Here is an 18,398-nt window from a genome sequence, read left to right on the forward strand (position 1 = left end):
TCAACGCGAGTCAGCTGACGCTGGGACAGAAGCAGCCTAGGTGCGCATCCCACTGACCTGTAAAGATGAGCTGTGTTCGGGGGCGGTAAGACCGTTTCCTCCCTTGTTCACGGACATCCATTATTAAAAGGGTGCTGTGCAGGGGGAATGAAGGCTTGAATGAGAAGCCCTCAGACACCCATCTCCCAAGGTCCTTACTCAGGGGTCAGAGTGTGGCCGGCCTGCGGGGTTCCTGAAGCCCACAGACCCCTCGAGGACATCAAGGTGCAGTTTGTCCTCACAATGATTTTCATTTACTTGGAAGAAGCCAACAGTGCAGGCAGGGCCCGTTTCTCCTCTCTTGAGCTTGCATTCTTGGAGATAATTGGGTGCTGTGTCTTCTTCTTTTGTTTTTCCCCAAGGCGTGGTAGGACTGAGAAAGGAACTCATTACCAATTGTGAACAGAAAATACTATAAGCAACACCAGCACACAAGGGACGCTGTGACCATCAAGTCATCAGCCACCATGGCCTCCCCGACAGCGAGCAGAGGGCACGCAGGCTGGGAACTGCACAGGACACGGGCCCCAGACAGCGCAGGTGCACGTCTAGGGGATGATGTCAGTGAGCCCTGACGTTTGCACCTTGCCCTACACAGAAAAGTGCTAAATTCCTTAACTTGGGACGTCTGGTTTTCTTCAATTAACAGTCATCTTTTGATGTTCTGACTGCCTGGTCTTTGTGGTAAGAACTCCCACATACCCTGGCTCCTCCCAGCCTCTGCAGAGCCGTCCCCCAGAGCGATCGAGAGGCCGTCGTCCTGGGCCCGAGGGGCTCCGGTCCTGGGAAACGCCCACCGGATAAGACACAGCTCTCACCCCTTAGGCTGTGCGTGTGTCTCAGGCGACGCAGCCGGTGCCAGCTGCTCTTGCTTCTCCCCTCTGGGCCGAGTCGAGTCGGGGAGGGGTCTGCACAATTCCCCGATGCTCGTGAGGACAGCAGGTGGAGGGCAGCATTAAGAGATGGAGAGGCCTATCAGAAATGTGAGGAGTGTATTTGAGCCAAAATCGATTGCAATCCAGCAAGGCCGCCCCGGAAGTGGCTAGGAGTGGGGAGGCTGGTGGGGAGAAGGTGGGGAGGCAGAGAGAGGACACCGGCCAGCTGGGCCGGCGACCCCTGACCCCAGATGGCCCTCGTCACTGGTCCCCCTTAGCGGCTGCATTGATGTGTACCCTTCAGGCTTTTACGGGCTTGGATTTGGCCCAGCGGCCTCCGTGCATGAGTACTTACAGCCAGGCTCTGAGTTGCCTGGGCCGCAGGTCAGGGCCCCGGCTCACTCTGCTGCCCTGAATCTCATTTTACACCTAAAAAGGGAGAGAACGGAGCCTTAAGCCAAACACAACCGGAAATACCTGACTGACCCAGATTTAACACGTCAAGGTGCTCTGTCCTCCACCAAGGCCACTGCGGCCCCTCCACTCCGCCACCCGTGGATCTGTGATGATAGACCTGCAGGAGGAGGCCTCCTTAAACCAGTGCATTTTAAGCTGCATCTTAAAGAGACACAAATGGCCTCAATTCTCACCTTCCTGTTGCAGAGAACTGACATTTACTTATGTAACTTCTAACTTCCTAAGACCCGCTCACCCCCACTGCTCTGTCTACGGCAAACCACTCAGGACAGGTAGCGTTTCGGGGACTAATTAGCAGCCAGCAGGCCGAGCTGTGACCTCCGGCCGTGAGCAGGGGCGTTTTCCCTGGCTGGTCACCCATCAGGGCACATCTAATGACATGAGCCTAATTATTCTAAGAAGCAGCTCTAGGGGAGATGGTTCTTGGTGTAGAATTCTGTTTTCCGCATTTTGTTCAGCTGTGAGTCACTCTCAGTTTGAGTGCATTACAGCCTGTTGCTTGTCTGACACGGAGCGATTAAGCATCCAGGTGAGAGACAAGTGAGATAAGCGAATTTTACAGGGTGGCTGCTACGTTTACCGGCTGTTAGGTTTCAAGGTGTGTGTGTGTGTGTGTGTGAGCGTGTGTGAGTGTATGTGAGTGTATGAGTGAGTGTGTGTGAGAGTGAGTGTGTGTGCGTGTGTGAGTGTGTGAGAGTGTATGAGTGTGAGTGTATGAGTGTGTGTGTGTGCATGAGTGAGTGTGTGTGAGAGTGTGTGTGTGTGCGTGTGCACGCGCGTACTGGGGGTGTCGGGCATAGAAGTGGGAGCAAGACGTGTCAGGCGGACAATTATGCGTCCCAGACGCAGACCTGCCAAAAGCGCTAAGCCATTCATCATTCAGCAGATAAGGAAAAAGTCCCTTTTCTCCCCCATTCTTTTTCGTTGCTTAGAGAGTCAGATGAAGGCCTGAATTATTTCCTAGTTACCCTGCTGTGCATCCAGGTTTTTATGGCTCTAGCAGACATGCCGCTAGTTGGGATTCAGTGCTGGGGGAACTACAGCCGGATGAGAAGTCCCAGGGCCCCACGCACAGCCCCCTCCCCTCCCCCCGCAGGCCCCCCCTCATCCTCCCCCCACCACAGCCCTTCACGGCCCCGAGCTCGTCAGTCCGGAGGAGACCACACTCAGGTTTGTCTTTCCTACAGCATTTCTCAGATCCTTCAGAGGCTCAATTCTTCCACTGTATTTACCCGCAGCACCAAAGACCTCCCTTCCAAGCAGTGGGTCGCGTTGACTGAAGAGAAGCTAGAAGCTGCGAGCTGTGTCTTACTGGGGGACCCTGCTGAGGACCACAGCCCGGGACGCGGCCTCCCGGGCAGCTCCGAGGAGCTGTTCCCAAGGCGTGAGGGAAGGGCCGGGTAGGTGGGAGCCTTTGCTGAGAAAAGAGCACAAAACCACACAGCTGAACATCGAAAGATTGCTGCTAACCACAGCAAGCGGACGTCACAAGCTAATGGTTTTAGCGCTTTTCTACATACGGGAAGAGGCCAGAGTGGGGCTCGTGGGCATTATTCCTCAGGGCTCATCTTAGCTCCTGAGGGCCAGCGTCCTGCTCTTCTCCACCGTGAGTCCCCTCTGGGCGCACTGTCGGGGCAGCTGCAGGGGCTGAGGGTTGGGCTGTGGGCCACACTCTTCCTCTACAGAAACCGCGCCAGCATGTTTTGTCCACGGTAGAAATCATGCGGCAGCCTGGCTGAGGTACCTGCCGCCTCCTCGCCCAGCCCTGACCACGGCGGGAATCACGTCCCTCCTGCTGGGAGGGCGGGGTGCAGTCTGGCGGGAGGTGTCCGAGGGCGGTCACACAAAACGTCCGTGGCTCCTCCTGTGGGCGGGGGGAAGAGGGGAGGCAGGGGCAGAGATGGGGAAGGAATATCCCCGACCTCTCTCTCCTGCATTTTGTCTCCCCGGCTGAGGCAGGGTGAGGACTGCAGAGGTGGGACAGTGAGGGGGACCCTGGAGAGAAAAAGGGGGCTCTTAGCTCTTTAATGCTCACCACGGCCCCAAGAGGAGGGGGGCCCCCCTCTCAGCTTCCTGTTGCTGCTGTCACACAGAGCGGCAGCCCTGCGTCGCTCTGGGCGGCTCTGCTGCCTCCCTCTCCCCTCGCCGGGGTCCTCGTGGCTCCCCGGGCACGCTGGATGATGCAGGCTCACCTCCCGCCCCGAGGTTGCCTGCTCCGTGCCTGAATCCCCCGCGTCCCGTCCCACAACCTGGCCTCGTCACAGGCTCCAGGGCTCAGGGTCTAGACGCCTTTGGGGGCCAGAATTCTGCAGCGCGCCGTCTTCAGGCCTGCTGTACAGAAGAGGGAATTACAGAAAGGAGATTAACTGACACGCCCACGGTCGCGCTTCTGTAAGTGGGCACCAGGGTTTGCACCCTGGGGGTCTGACTCCAGATCCAAGGAAGGGCAGCCTCACCAGGCATCTTATGAGCAAACGATAAGAAGGCGTTTCTGGAACACACTTTGCTCCCTGTGTCTGACCCGGGAGCAGCCAGGTGCGGGGCCTGGTGCGTCTGCGCTGCCCTGTCCCCGACCTGCAATGCACAAGGCGCGGCTTCACCTGGCTTCAGTCGCTCTGTAAACATTTCAGTCATTTACATTCAAGACAGTGCAGTCTGACAATGACATTCATTTCACCGAGGAAGACATGAAGCTGTCCCTGTGAGTAAACACAGCTGTGACTTGTGAAGGGGTCACTTCCCAAGCACTGTTTGCCCAAGGACAGTGTGCACCGATCTCCACGGCACAGTGGGGACGTGGTGGCCGGCGCTCAGCAAGCCTGGGACCGTGGAAAACGCCAGTGCCGGGTTGTTCTCCAAAGTGGCAAGGACGAGCGCCGCTGTTTGTCAGGACTCAGGTGGACAAGGAGGGAGCCAGCCCGGCGAGCGGGCACTGCGGGGTCTTCACGAGGCTCTGTAACACCTCTCAGTTGGCTGGATGGGCAGGTCCGAGGCTCGTGCAGGCTTCCAGATGCCCCCGAATCAGTGCTGATGGAAGGCCTGTGTCATGTCTCGGTGCCTTCAAGGCCCAGGACTGCTAAACAGGGCAGACGGGAACATCATTTTTCCAAGGCGTTTCCCCCAGAACCTAGTGCTTCAAACTGCCCTGGTCTCCTGGCCCAGGGATGAGGGAAGGAAGGGGAGGGGTGTGGGGAGGGGGGAAGATAATTCCATCTTAAACCAGTTGTTTACTTAGTCGGGGACTGGTGACTGACTGAGCCCTGGGCTTGGCACGGGTTCCAGCAGCCGGCGGGGTGGGCGGACGGGCAGTGACGCACCCGGGGGGGCGGGGAGGAGCAGCGTGAGTCCCCAGACCTGCAGCGGTTGGGGCTGCCGGATGGAGGATCCCTCAACTGGATCCCAGGAGACGGAGCACATTTGGGCGGCCCCGCCCCCTGTGGCTGCCCTCAGAGGGCACGAGCCTGGACAAGCTCAAAGTGAACGTCACGACGTGGAAACGTGGGGGGGGTTCCTGCAGTGACGGACAGCGGAATCTCCAAGTGGCCACAAGACCCCATTATTATGTCCGACCGACTGAATGCAGAACTCCGGTCCTCACGTCTCCTCGGCCCCTGGACCCTGGGCTCCATCCTGGTGTCTTCTCCCTCCCAGTGGGTGCAGAGCCGTCCAGGACGGTGCCTGCAGGGTCACTGCCAGCCCCCACTCTGTGGACGGGTTCTGGCCCAGCAGCTGCGAGCAGCCCCACCTCCCCCTTTCTGCCCCGGAAACCCGGTCCTGGGGGCGTTGGCCCTTCTGCCCCCCTGGAGGTGCTTCACGCTGCCCATGACCCCTATCTGCTCACAAACACCAATCTTAAACAGACCACAGAATAAGCACTTTACCACGAATGACTTTGCGGCGAATCCCATGGGTGATGGAAAGCGCAGAGGGAGCCGCCCGCAGGGGCTGAGGGCGAGCGCGGGCCTGAGCTGCGGCTGTTCTGCTGAAGCTTAGCTCCGAGCAAGCAGGGTGGACGGCAGGCCCTGCGTGGCGGGGCTTGGACGGCGCATGCAGCCTTCCACCCCGGGCCATTTCCCCCAGCTTCCCGGGCGGGCCGGGGGCACGTTCTCCGTGCTGGGCTCCCAGGTCGCAGCCTCGGGAGCTGACGAAGGTCCCAGCCCAGGGCCGCCTCGGCGGGCGGACCCCAAGCTAGAGAATGATGGCTTCAGACGCGGGGACGAAAGCACCGCATCACCTTGTCTGTCAGGGGCCCGAATTGCCGTGTTTGCAGACACCCAAGTGAAAGGACCAGCTACCTCCAAAGGGGCTGCCCCCTGGTGTGCGAGCTGCCCCCCGCCAGCGCCCGGCTGCGGACTGGGGGCGCCCCCGGGCTGGAGTAGCTCTGAGGGCGCCTCTGCTGAGCACCTCGCACGGGGCGTGAGTGTCGAAGCCATTTAACCCGCTGCCAGCCTTCCAGCCAGGGGGTCGCAGACGCCCCTCCAGCTTCCGTGAGGTCTCAGGGCGTGCGTTTGCTCACGTCCCCAGAAAGCTCGTCCGTGCTAAGGGAGCTCTGCTCCCCGGGAGCCGGGGGGAAAAAAGTCGCGGTGGCACTGGTGAGCCTGAAGGCGCATGCGTGGGGCTCACGCAGGCGACGAACGTGGCCACTGCCGTGGTGACCGATGTGGTCACTGCCGTGGTGACCAGCACTATTACGGGAGAACCGCGAGTTCCACCCAGTTCGCAGGCCAGGGCACCCCTGTTCCCGGACCCCAGGAGCAGCTTGCCGAGTGCTCCCGCCTCGGGTCTCAGGTGTAGGCCACACGCCAGCCCCTCGCCCGAGTGCAGGCGTGCCGTCCCCACCAGAGCTCCAGCGGGTTGTAACCAGAGACCGCGCCTTCCCTTTCTGGGGTAACCGGTTCCACTTGCGGAAAAAGAGACACTTGTCTCACAGACTTGGAACACCTTTCACTCCCTGCTCCAACCTCCCTGCACACTCAGTGTCATTTTTAAAAAATGCACATACCCTTGCTGGTTAAATAAATGAAACAATAATTTTGAAAATACGTAGATGTTTGTATGTATGGGCGTCACAGGACAGCTGAGGACTTGCCGCGCTGCGCTCGCTGGTGTTCGCCGCCTTGGGCGTCTGTCCGGCTCCCCGTGCTCTGAGCCTCTCTCCCCGCCTCCTCTCTCTCCCTCTCTCTCTCTCTCTCAGCGGGGTCCCCGTGACTCCGGCAGGTCTCTCCAGCCGATGGGCTTCCAGGTCAGCGGTTTGTTCACGCACATACACACAGTGCGATGAGATCACCTTCTCACAAGCGTTTCTATTGTACAAATTCACATTCTTGGAATCGCAGGTCGAAAGGCACCTTCAGGGTACATGCTGGCAGACATTGCTAAACCTTCCTCCAAAAAGACCGACCGGCTCACACGCCTCCTGACGACTCAGCACATTCTCGTAAGCCCCGTAGATCATCCAGACTTGATTTTCACAAGCCGTCCCTTGTGTCAGTTGGCCTTCCTTTACTTGTGGGTGAAACTGAACCTTCCAGCTGCTTTATTGGCCGTTTGTTTTGGTACGTATTCCCCTGATGTGGTGTTTGTCCTTCTTACTGAATTACATGGAACCGTGTCAGTCGAGGAGACCAGTGTTCTGATTGTGTCATCGTCCCGACATTTTTCTTTTGATATTTTCCATAAAACAAGTGGATCTTGAATTTTTTCTTATTGTGGTAAAACATACATAACGTGAAGTTTGATTTTTACCCGTTTTTAACTGCACACACAGTTCAGTGGCACTAAATGCCTTCCCGATGTTGTGTAATCATCCCCATTATTTCCAAACACTTTTTGACACCCGAAAAAGAAACTCTGTAACCATTTATTGGTAACGTCCTATGACCCATTTTCCCCTGGTTACCCCTGTTCTGCTTCCCACATCTGCAGGTTTCCCATTCTGTGTGCCTCGTGTAAGTGAAACCATGTGATATTTGTCCATTTGTGTCTGGCTTATTTCACTCAGCATGATGTTTTCAAGGTCCATCCATATTGTAGCTCGTGTCAGTGATCCATTCCTTTTCATGGCTGAATAATATTCCATTGTATTGGTAACGCCCATTTTGTTTATTTATTCACCTGTTGATGGACACCTGGGTTGTTTCTATGTTTTGGCTATCGTGGACGACGCTGGTATGAACGCTGGCACACAAGTATCTGTCTGAATCCTTGTTCTCCATTCTTTTTGGTACACACTTGGGAGTAGAATTTCTGGCTCATATGATAATTCTATGTTTAACTCTTTGAGGAATGGACCAACCTTTTTTCCATTTTGTGTTCCCACCAGCAAAGCACACGAGTTCCACATCCTTCACATCCTTGCCAATACCTGTTGTTCGCTGGGTTTTTAAAAAATTATTAGTTGTAGTATTTCATTACCATCATAGTGTGTGAAATGGTATCTCACTGTGGTTTTGATTTGCATTTCCCTAATGACTAAAAGTGTTTTCGTTTGCTTCTTGGCCATTTGTCTGTCTTTTCCAGAGAAATGTCCACTCAAGCCTTTGCCTGTTTGTAATTGGGTTATTTCTGTTTTAGTTGCTGTTGTTGAGTTTTGTATATTATGAATACTAACCCCTTATCAGACATGCAACTTGCAAATATGCTTCCCATTCTGTGGGTTGCCTTCTTATTCTGCTGCTAGCGTCCTTTGGGGTCACAACAGAAAAGGGACCAACTGTGGGAGCTGCAGACCGGCAGGTGGGGACAGGGCATGGGAGCAAGGCAGGTGAGCCCTCCCCGTCCGCACATCTGCTCAGTTATCACAAGGCTCCTTCCCTAGACCGCTGGTGCTCAGTGGGGCGGGAAAGGGGCTCTGTCCCCTAGGGGACATTTGGCAATTTCTGGAGACATCTGCGGTTGTGACTACTGGGAGGGTCACCGCCACTGGCGTCTGGGGGTGGAGACCTGGGATGCTGTTCGCCATCCTACAGTGCACAGGATGCCCCGCCATCCAGCCCCAAGCGTCACTGGTGCCAGGTTGAGGAGCTCGGCTTGAGAGCCCTCAGAAGCCCACCTGGGCTCGGGCTCTCACAGAGGGGCTTCCTCTGACCCCGTGGTGGTGGGCTGGAGTGTGGGGTGCAGGACTTGGCGTGGATGGGCCAGTGATAGGAAGGAGCCATGAGAACAAGGATGCAGGGTGGATGGGTGGCCTGGGAGCTCCAGAAGCTGACCCTGTCGTCTCACTAGCAGCCCCACACTGCGCCCTGAGAGCCCGCCTGGGACTGGGCTGGGGCTGGTGGTGGAGGCGTGCGGGGCTGCCGGCGGTGCCCGAGGAGGAGCATCGGCTTTGCAAGGAGAGGAGGCGAGCAGGGCTCTGTCTGTGCTGTGGGAACCGATGTTTTCCCCATAAGCCACACTCACCGTGAGCGCGTGCTCCCTGCAGGGCTTCCTCGGGAAGGACGTGGGTTGCAGCAGCCCTGGGGGCGGGGCGGCAGGTGGGGGCGCAGAGGACGCCCTGCAGAGCGAGCCCCCTGCTCCGGTGCCCCTACGGGGACACGGTGATGGGGGGTGGTTTCCCGGGGGTGACGGACACGGAAAGAAAACCAGGGGAGAAGACGGCTGTGACGCCGGCAGGGCTGGGCAGCGCTCGGCCTGTCAGGACCGCAGTGATGATGCTCCAGCGCCGTCTCTGTCCTCGTTTCTCCTCTTTCCCTTTTGGAGACAAGTGTGGAACTCCAAAGCCCCGTTTCACTTTTTCATTCTGAAAGCTCATCAGACATTTACGGGGCCGGCCCTTCGGGGTGTGAGGAGGGACCTGACCTCAGAACCAGTTTGGCTCTTTGACAGTGACCTCGGAGACAGCGGCGGCGCGCGCGCCGTGCACGAGAGGCCTGGGGGGTCGCTCCCGGGAATGTGAGGGCAGCCGTGAGCTGAAGGGCTAGACCGGGGCCGGCGCCTGCCCCCTCGGGGTGGGGGGGGGACCCCGCCTTCCCCCCCCCCCCCAGCCCCTCTGGAAGGTCTGGCAGCCTCTACATGGGTGGCCGGAGGCGACTTCTCTGCACAGCAGCACATCCGATGTCTCTTCTGCCAAAATATGAAAGGTGTGAACTGCGAGTGTAGTTACAGGGTTTAAGGCCCATCTTTCAGAGGAATCTGTTTTCTTAGCTTCAGGATGAGGCTGTTTGAAAGCGGGGCTTCCCTGTGGTTTGCCAAAGCCCTGAGCTTTGCATTAACCGTGTTCACCTGTATTCTTCCAGCCAACCACAGCGACGGGTCAAGTTCTGAAGACGGCAGGGAAGACCCAAACCTGAAGACCAAGAGGAATCGGTAGGTGGCGATGTCCTTTCCTCGTGCGTCTTTCCGGAAGGGGATGCTTAGGGGGTCATTCTAACCCCACTGACTGAACCTAGAGCTGGGTTCCAGCCCTAAACAGAGGGCGGGAGTCCTCAGGGTGCGTCTGAGCAGCTGCTCCTGTGCCCCTGTCTGGGTGGGGACCTCGGACGCCGGACAGCGTGCACCGTCCCCTGGCTCAGCCCTGGCCGTGTTTCCGCAGCCCCCTGGGGGTGGAGAGAGCTGTCGAGCTGCCAGGTGGGGCGGTGTGTTGGCGGAGGGTGGGCTGAAGGTCTGGCTCTGTCTCTGTCTCACTTTGTGACTTTGGGCCAAGTAATCTACCCTATGTCCAGGCTTCTCACCTACAAAGTGGGTGACGCCTGGGTGAGGGAGGCCCAGGTGACCTCCCGCAGCACCAGGGGAGCAGGGACCCTGCTGTCCGAGTGTGCTTCTGAGGGCTTGGTTGTGGTCCCAACACAGGCGGGAGGGAGATCGGCCTTTCCTTTCCAGCTGGGGGATGAACGTTGCCCCTTTAACCCTCCTGCGAGGCCCCGTCCGTGGCCCCTTTCCTACGGAGTCCCATATAAAGCGGTAGAATTCGGGGTCTGTGCGTCTAAGTTCCTGGAAGGGGAGAGACGGATGGAGCGATGTGGGGAAAGGTGAGGGCGACACTGGAAGGGAACCCGGGGGCCACTTCGGAAGGGAACCCGGGGGCCACTTCCTGTGCCGACGTGGAGCCGATGTCCCGGCAGGACCCGCCCCACCTCACGTCGGCCCAGCTGTGTGTCCCCTCAGCTACCAGGTGCAGGCTGGTCACCGCTGTCGTGGGACCCCTAGGCCTGCAGCGGGAACCCCAGTGCAGTTGTCAAGATGTTTGCACTGTGTGTGTTTTCTCTAAAAAATGTGCCTCAGAAGCAGTAAGCCTTTTGTGATAACAAATCTTTGCAGCCATGAAGGAAAATGCAGTCTTGGCTCAGAACCTGGACCCGTCCTCACCTCTTCCGTCCTCACCCTGTAGTTTCCTGGTGAAAGGGGGTGGGAGAGGGAGGAAGGGGGCTGCCGGCCGGGGGTGCCTGGCAGCTGGGGGCTGGGCGTCCTCTGATGGATGCCTGGGGGGCCACCAACCTGTGGAATTAGACCCGGGTGGGTTCATTTTTCCTTCCATTTCAATACCTTTGTCCTTTCCCCACTGTGCGCCCCTCACGGAATAGTTTTGCTGACCAGGGCCCAGGTGTAGTGCTGTTCTCACAGGTACCAAGCGGACATCACAGAGCTTCCAGAAACAATGCTGAGAAGGATGAGCATTGTCTCCCCAAGACAAGGAAGCAGCGGGGTCTTCCTCCCAGGGTGAAGGAGACCTGGGGCTGCAGTTTGGCAGGACCAGGGGCTCCCTGGGGTGCCAGAGTGAGCTGCGCCCCACCCAGCCTCACAGGCCCCTGTTTTCTTGCCTCCCCGCGGCTTCTCCTTAGACAGCCGCTTTCGAGGGCAAAGGACGCGCGTGTGGGCCACAGAGGATGGACACCGAGAGCCTCCAATGGGGGCCGAGGGCTCCAGGAAAGGGACCCAAGCGTCACCTCTGTATTGTTACGCTCAGACCACGGTTGTCAGCTAAGCAGTTCTCTTTAGGCTCTGGATAGATGCACACAACTTCAAAAGCAAACGAGCTCCCTGAGGCATCATTGGGTGCGTCTGAAGTCGTGTAGGAGGGAAGACTCAGCGGGGTCCAGAGCAGCTGGGACGTCCCCCTGTGGCAGCCGGTGGTCGCTTCCCCTGGACTGGCCCCCAATGCCCAACACTTGGTGTTTGAACAGCATCCAGGCGTTAATCCCGGTTTTAATCATCCGGACGACTTCCTCCGTGACCGAGCTCTGGCTTTGAAGGAATCACGGATGTTTTGCAGGAAGCTTCTGTCCCTCTGTCCTCCATCCCCAGCCCCACTTGGCCCGCGGGCCCTGCCTGTGTGGACGGCGCTCAGGCACCCGGGCTCCCTCCCCATGTCAGGCCTCGGTCCCCAAGTGGCTCCGTTCTGCCACTGAGATCCGGGAGGAGATGCTTCAGCAGAAGTTGGGGGCTGGACTGAGAATCTGGAATGTTCCGTGAGTCCCGGGCATTCACTTATGAGCTGATTTACACAAACTGTGCTCACTCTGGGGGAGCTTCACCCTCCTGTGGCCTTTCCCAAAGCTCCTGCTGCACGGCATGCGTGTCCCCCCGCTGCACAGACAGCAGCGCCATCTGGGCACTTCAGTCCATTGGGGGGAAGGTTGTGTCCGTGAGTCCAAGGACTCCTCGGCCGTCTAACCCCCTCCGCACACTTTGATTTGTTGACTCTGGCATCCCTGGTAAGAGACCCGGCTTCAGAGAACTTGCCCGAATCAGTGCCTTTTGACCGACCCTTTTGTATAAATGATGCAATTTTTCCTCTTCAAAGAGCACGTCAATGCCCCTTGACGTCTGACTTCAGCCACCGTGTCCTGGCCTCCGAGACACAAGGGGCTGGACCACTTGGGTGTCTGGGACGTGCTGTCGCCTCCGGCATCTCTTGTGTTCCCGGGTCTGGTTCTTACACATTCTGGATGTTCTTACGCAGACGGAAGAAAGTCACTTGTGCACATCCTTCAGGGCCAGGTGATACTTTCCCTAAAATTTCCTGGGAAGAGAAATATGTCACAATGACAAGCTTTGAATTTACGCCAATATCCCCTGCTGCCTGTCAGTGCCGCTTCAGAGAGCTTGCTCACTGCTTAATGCCGCGTGTTTCTGACGCACAATCGTAAGCCTTCCCTGGGACCAGAACATGAATTGTGTGTAGTGCCCAGGGCTTCTGCCGGCTTCTGACGTGTAGGTTTTTTTATATTTCAGATTTACTTTTCGAATGTGCTGTCTATTTAAAGAACTTAGGATTTATTTCCAATAATTGAATTGAATTATTTTTAGGCTCCAGCAAAAGGATGCCATTTGGTTTAAAACCAGAGTGAAGTTACCCACAAAACAGATGAAGGAAGAAATCGCCAGGGGTCTGCAGTGCTTCCAGCCCCCCCCCCCCGGGAGGCTCTGCCTTTTTGCTAGTTGACGAGCCAGGGGGTTCCTGCTAAATTAATGGCTTTCCATAGCACGGCAGAGTGAAAGGAACTCTTTTGAGTTTTCAAATATTTTGGGCCCTGTAGCTTTGGAAGCTTACTTATGTTTCTATGCCATTTGGTATAGATTTCTTTAATTATGAACAGCAAAAGAAAAATCTCTTGGCTTGGAACGTAGCTCAGTGTGGTAGTTTGTAAACTCTGGGGATGCTCAGTTGATGGCCTTGGATGTAAGTGGCAAAGCTGACCTTGTACCGTAAAATCTTACCGTCAGGAAGGTGCTGTCAGGGGGCCGGATTGAGCTTGGACCGGAGACCCAAGCACGTGGAATCAGCACAAAGTGCCCTTGTGCTTATTTTTCTGCCTTCCCCAAAATGCCGTCCACTGTTCTCCTCTTGACAAACCAGTGGCCAAAATACACCCAGAGCATGTCCCGTGGATGGGGCTGCATCCTTAAGGACTTTGGAGGCAGCCTGCGGAGGTGGGCCCATCCTCCACGCGCCTTGTGACCCTGAGGTGCCCGCACAGTCTGAGGCTAGGATCTGTCTACGTGCAGTTCTGGCCCCGGCCTAGGGACAGCCTGGGGCAGGGAGCATCCAGCTGGGACAAAAGAGGAACACCACCATGCAAAAGACAAAATGAAGCAAAACAATGCAATGTCTGGGGGTGTTGCAACCACTAGCCTTGAGCCTGTCCCCATGTCCAGCCCAGACCTTGAGAGAGCCACCTGTGAGAAGGGGAGGAAACGCTCTCTTTACAGTCAGATGGCTGTTCCCGCTGGAGCAAAGGCAACAGCGGTCATTGAGCGCGGGCAGCAGGGAGGGGCAGCTGGCCGCGTGCCATCCTCCCACCAAGGAGACCAGCTCTTCCACTTCCATATACGGATTTCCAGAATCCCGGAAAAGTTAGCTATTGAGAAAGTGAGGGCATTGCTTCTTTGAAATATTGCTAGAAAAAATGTGGACTGCAAATTAAGATTGCTATAAAATTATATCTTTAGAGTGTCCAGAGGTAAGAGAATGGTCTACATGCCGACGCTCGTGCTGGAGTCTCGTGTTCTTAGGCCGGTGTGTGTCTCTTTGTGGCCTTTGACATGCGCGGAAGACGAGCTGTCAGCGACCACTGACTGTGTGAGTGAGTCTTTGCACATCAGCCCTGGGTTTAGTTGCCCAGTTGTTTCTATAGAGACCTGTGGCTTTGTAAACAGCCCTGAGTCTATGCCGTCTGTCCCCAGGGCATCCTGCCTGGGATGGCAGAGCTGGGAATGCCTTTAGTGCCCCCAGAGCCCCTCCCTGGCAGGTGTCATCAGGCCAGAAGAACCCCCCACACCAGGGGCCAGGGCAAAACCAGCAGGGGTGAGAGGGTGGGGCAGGGCCAGGCACATCAGGAAGCTTTCCAAGTGGGCCATGATCAGACAGTCAGAGCAGGGGAGCAGCGAGGCCGGGGCTGGGGACGATACCCGAGGCTCTGGGACAGCCCAGCCCCAGCCTGGAGCCCTAGTGCTGCTCCGAGGGGATTTTGTGCCCCTGCCCATCCTGCGGCCTCGTCTCTGCTCACCGGGCTGCTCTGTCAGGACAGAGGACAGCTGCTCTCGCTCAACGCCATCCTGCTCGGGGCCAGAGTCAGGGCCGCACCCATGGCCATGACTGTTTCCTGGGGAGGCGGCCTCCTTGATGCCCCCGTTGGCTTTGCATCCCAATCCCCAACGTGGACGGGCAGTGCGCCCCAGATGCCCTGCACCCTAGCCCACCCCGGGGCCTGGAGACCCCCGATCAATGTTCCAATCTTCTGCCAGCAGCCAGAGGCACGCTCCCAGGCTGCAGCATCCAGGCTAAAAACTGGAGAACACAGATCTTTCCAAGTTTGCCACATCTAAAGACCATTTGTTACAACTCATACGGTGGAATGTCTGAGGCCCCATAAGGCAAAGAAATTCACAGAAACTTTGATCCTTGCAGAATTTCATACTGTGTCTCACACCGGAATTGCAGGCTGGCAGTATTTTGATGATAAATTCCTAGCCCTTTTTGCCGGAGGAAAGAACAGGTTTCCCCAATCCATTAAATTAAATAAAAGACGAGATGTCGCCCAGCTAAACAGAAGGCTGGAACCCAGCTTGAGGAGGGTTGATGTGGATGGTCAGAAGCTGTCAGAGACAAGGAAGGTGAAGAATCACCATTATTATCACTATTATGCCACCACCCCCACCCCCACCACCATCACCACCACCAACAACATCATCACCACCACCACCATCACCACCACCACCGTCTCCACCACCATCACCTCCACCATCACCACCACCAACATTACCACCATCACCACCATCACCACCACTACCGTCACCACCATCACCACCATCACCACCACCACCACCGTTACCACCATCACCACCACCACCATCACCACCATCACCATCACCACCACCACCATCACCACCACCATCACCACCATCACCACCACCAACATCACCACCATCACCACCACCACCATCACCACCATCACCACCACCACCACCACCACCATCACCACCACCACCCCCATAATCATCATTACTATTTACAGACCTGCCATTGTGCTGAGGATCCTACATGCCCCTCAGTTTTCCCGGCTGTAAACTGGGGATGAAAAGCATGGCTGCCCCACAGGGTTGTGATGAGGACTGGATGTGATGATGTAGGTAAAGGGGGTGGAGAGGGTTTGGCAGCATTTTCAGCAAGTATCAGTCATTCTCATTGTTTAATTTAATTCTTACGAACAATTCTTAAGTGGCAAGTACTATTATAATTTATACTCTTGAGATGAAAGAAATGGAGAGGAAGTGGAATGATGAGAAGTCATGGCCGGGCCACCAGCTTGTGGACCTGGTCTGGACTGAGGGCTTGTAGGCCCCACAGAAGGCCACAGGAGGTACCCAGTGCAGACAGTGGGCAAACAGAAGATCTGAATGTTCTAGAATAAAACCTGCGGGCCCTGGGGGACTGGTGGCATGTGGCACCCAGGGGTCACTGGTTACAGGCAGTTGGTGGGTTAAGCAGGAATGCAGTTCCAGCTGCCCTCCACCTGGGAAGCCACCCAAGGGCAGGGAGGGAGAGATGTGGGTTTGAGCAAAACCCAAGTCACTCAGTGGCCATCCTTACAAGGGGCTGCACAGCCTCAGATGCCACCAGCAGGGACCCCAGATGGGAGCCACAGCGCGAGCAGACACAAGTTCTGCAGGAGGCCGGCCAGGGCTGCCCAGAAATCCTCCCGGCCCTTCACCAGCCAGTGAGAATGTTTGTCGCCCGCACGGAGAGGCTGGTGGGACCTGCTGGAGGCATCTACTTTTGACATTTCCTGCTGAACATTTTTATGAACAAATTGGATGCAGAAGGCCCACTTATCACATTTATAGGAACTGCAAACCTGGGAGTCAGAGCTAATAAACTGATGGCAGAATCAAGACATTTAAGTATTTCAACAGGACTGAAAACACGGGTGCGTTCGCACCACAGGGCTGCTTGGGGGCGTGTCAGACTCATCCTTCCCAAATTACCCATTTTACCAAAGACAGGGTCCAGCAAGCACCCACAGTGCTCCCCAGGTCATGCGGACAGCGCCCTCTCCCGAGCGTCACAGGCACCCTCAGCCCCACCGTCCATCCCCCATGGTTCTTCTCCAGAACGAGGTGCTGCTCAGATGCCAGCAGTTTCTCTGGAGGAGGTGCCGTCACCGGGGTGCAGCCCCCATCTCAGCTTGAGTCAGCGTTCATTTCTCTTTCCATCCCACGCCTGCGTTCAGATGGTGGTCAAGTCAAAAGTCCTGCATTTCTTCCAAGTCTCTCAAAGGCGAGTGCTAGAGGAGGGGACGGAGGGAGAGGCGGGGGGGCACTCACGGAGCGGGGGCTGCTCTGATGGAGTGACCTGGAACGTCTCATCAGATTCGCACAACAACCCTGCCGGGGGGCACTGTCACTGGCCACGTGAGGACACTGAGGCATGCGGGACACATCTGCCCCAGGTGAGGTTTGGACCTGACCCGTCCAGCTCCGTGCTCTGAGCCTCCGCCCATCTGGCTGCTGTGATGATGAAGACACTTTTACACAGTCGCCCCCTCTTATCTGAGCGTTCCCTTTTGGCGGTTTCACGTCATCTGCGGTCGAACCAGGGCTAAACATATTCAGTGGAAAATTCCTGAAATAAACAATCCGTGTGTTTCAAATTGTGTGCAGTTCTGAGCAGCGAGATGAAATCTCGCACCGTCAGCGCCGTCCCACCCGGAATGCAGATCACCCCTCTGTGTCCCGCCCGCTGGCCCCTTAGCCACCGAGGGCGCCACGTCCACGTTCTCAGTGGCAAGTGCTTGTGTCCCAGGGACCCTGGTTTTACTTAGTGGCCCCAAAGCAAAAGAGTAGCAATGCCGGCAATTTGGAGCTGCCAAAGAGAATCCACACCGTGCTTCCTTTAAGTGAACGTCCTCGACTGAAAAAGAAAAGTGACTGAAGCTGAAGTTGCTAGATCGAGGGTAAGGAGGGGCCTTCTGTCCACGCAGTTGTGCAGGAGGAAGAGCTCTGTGCTGGTTTTGCTGCCCTCACAGCCCTGCCGCCAGAGCTGTGGCCGCAGTGCATGCTGAGGGCTGAGTTAAGATGCAAAAGGTACTGCATTTACATAATAAGATATTTTGAGAGCGAGAGACCACATTCACATAAGTTTTAGTGCAGCACATTGTTGTAATTATTCTCTTTTATTGTTGGTTTTTGTTGTTAAACTCTCACCGTGCTTGATTCATAAATTACAGTTTGTCATAGGCGTGGCTGCATAGGGAAACCTGTATCTGTATCTGCCTCTGCATCTCTAAGGTTCCGCACTAGCCAAGGCATCAGGCGTCTGCTGAGGGTCTTGGAACGCGTTCCCCAGGGATAAGGGGGCAGCAGTAGTGAGACTTTAGTCAACAGGAGGGGTCTCAGATTTGCTGAGAAATACTCCTCCCGGGGTGCGGCTGCTGTAAAGTCCGCGCAGTTTTCTGAATCACTCCCAACCTCTCTCGCTCTCGCTCTCCCCGACCCCGCCTTCCCTCCCTTCATAGACAAGACAATAAAAAGCCACTTTCCTTTGAACTGTAACAGGCAGCTGTTCAGCAGCTGTAATTCCTCTGCCAGGGCAACCATACCGACCTCAGGATGGCTCCACCGGAAGATTCTGGAGGCGGAAAGAGGCGTGTCTGTGAGTCTGCGAGGTGACCTCTGGGCACACGGATGTGCCAGGGCCAGTGGCGCGAGTGCCTTCTGCCCCAGATAAGCTAATTAAAGTTTGTTGTCCATAAAAGGACTTGCTGTGTCTAAAATCTAATTGCACTGACTTCTGCAAAATAATGAGCTGTCCTGTGCACAGGGGCAGAGTCAGAAAACCCTGGCATTGTGGACTACCACCACGCGACAGACACTGCTCATGTGCACACGCATACCTGTCAGCGGCTCAGCTAGATGGCCGCAGTGGCACCTGGGGGGATGAGGGGAGGGGCAGAGCGGGGAGCAGGGCTCCGAGGAAGGCATGGCCAGTGTGACGTCTCCGAAGTGGGGACAGGCGGCCGGGGCCATGCCGCCCCTCGCAGTGAAGACCCCAGCTCTGCAGAGGAAGGGCTG

The 18,398-nt window shown here is 56.5% G+C and overlaps 1 protein-coding gene across 1 annotated transcript in view; it reads left to right on the forward strand.

Annotated features, from left to right (window-relative positions):
- TCERG1L (transcription elongation regulator 1 like) overlaps positions 1–18,398 on the forward strand; it is a 58,853-nt gene that overhangs the window by 16,078 nt on the left and 24,377 nt on the right. Inside the window, exon 4 of the mRNA XM_032492049.1 lies at positions 9,626–9,695. Coding sequence (XP_032347940.1) covers positions 9,626–9,695 — 70 coding nt within the window. The remainder of the gene's footprint in view (positions 1–9,625; positions 9,696–18,398) is intronic.

Source organism: Camelus ferus, chromosome 11, assembly GCF_009834535.1.
Source record: "Camelus ferus isolate YT-003-E chromosome 11, BCGSAC_Cfer_1.0, whole genome shotgun sequence".
Lineage (NCBI taxonomy): Eukaryota > Metazoa > Chordata > Mammalia > Artiodactyla > Camelidae > Camelus > Camelus ferus.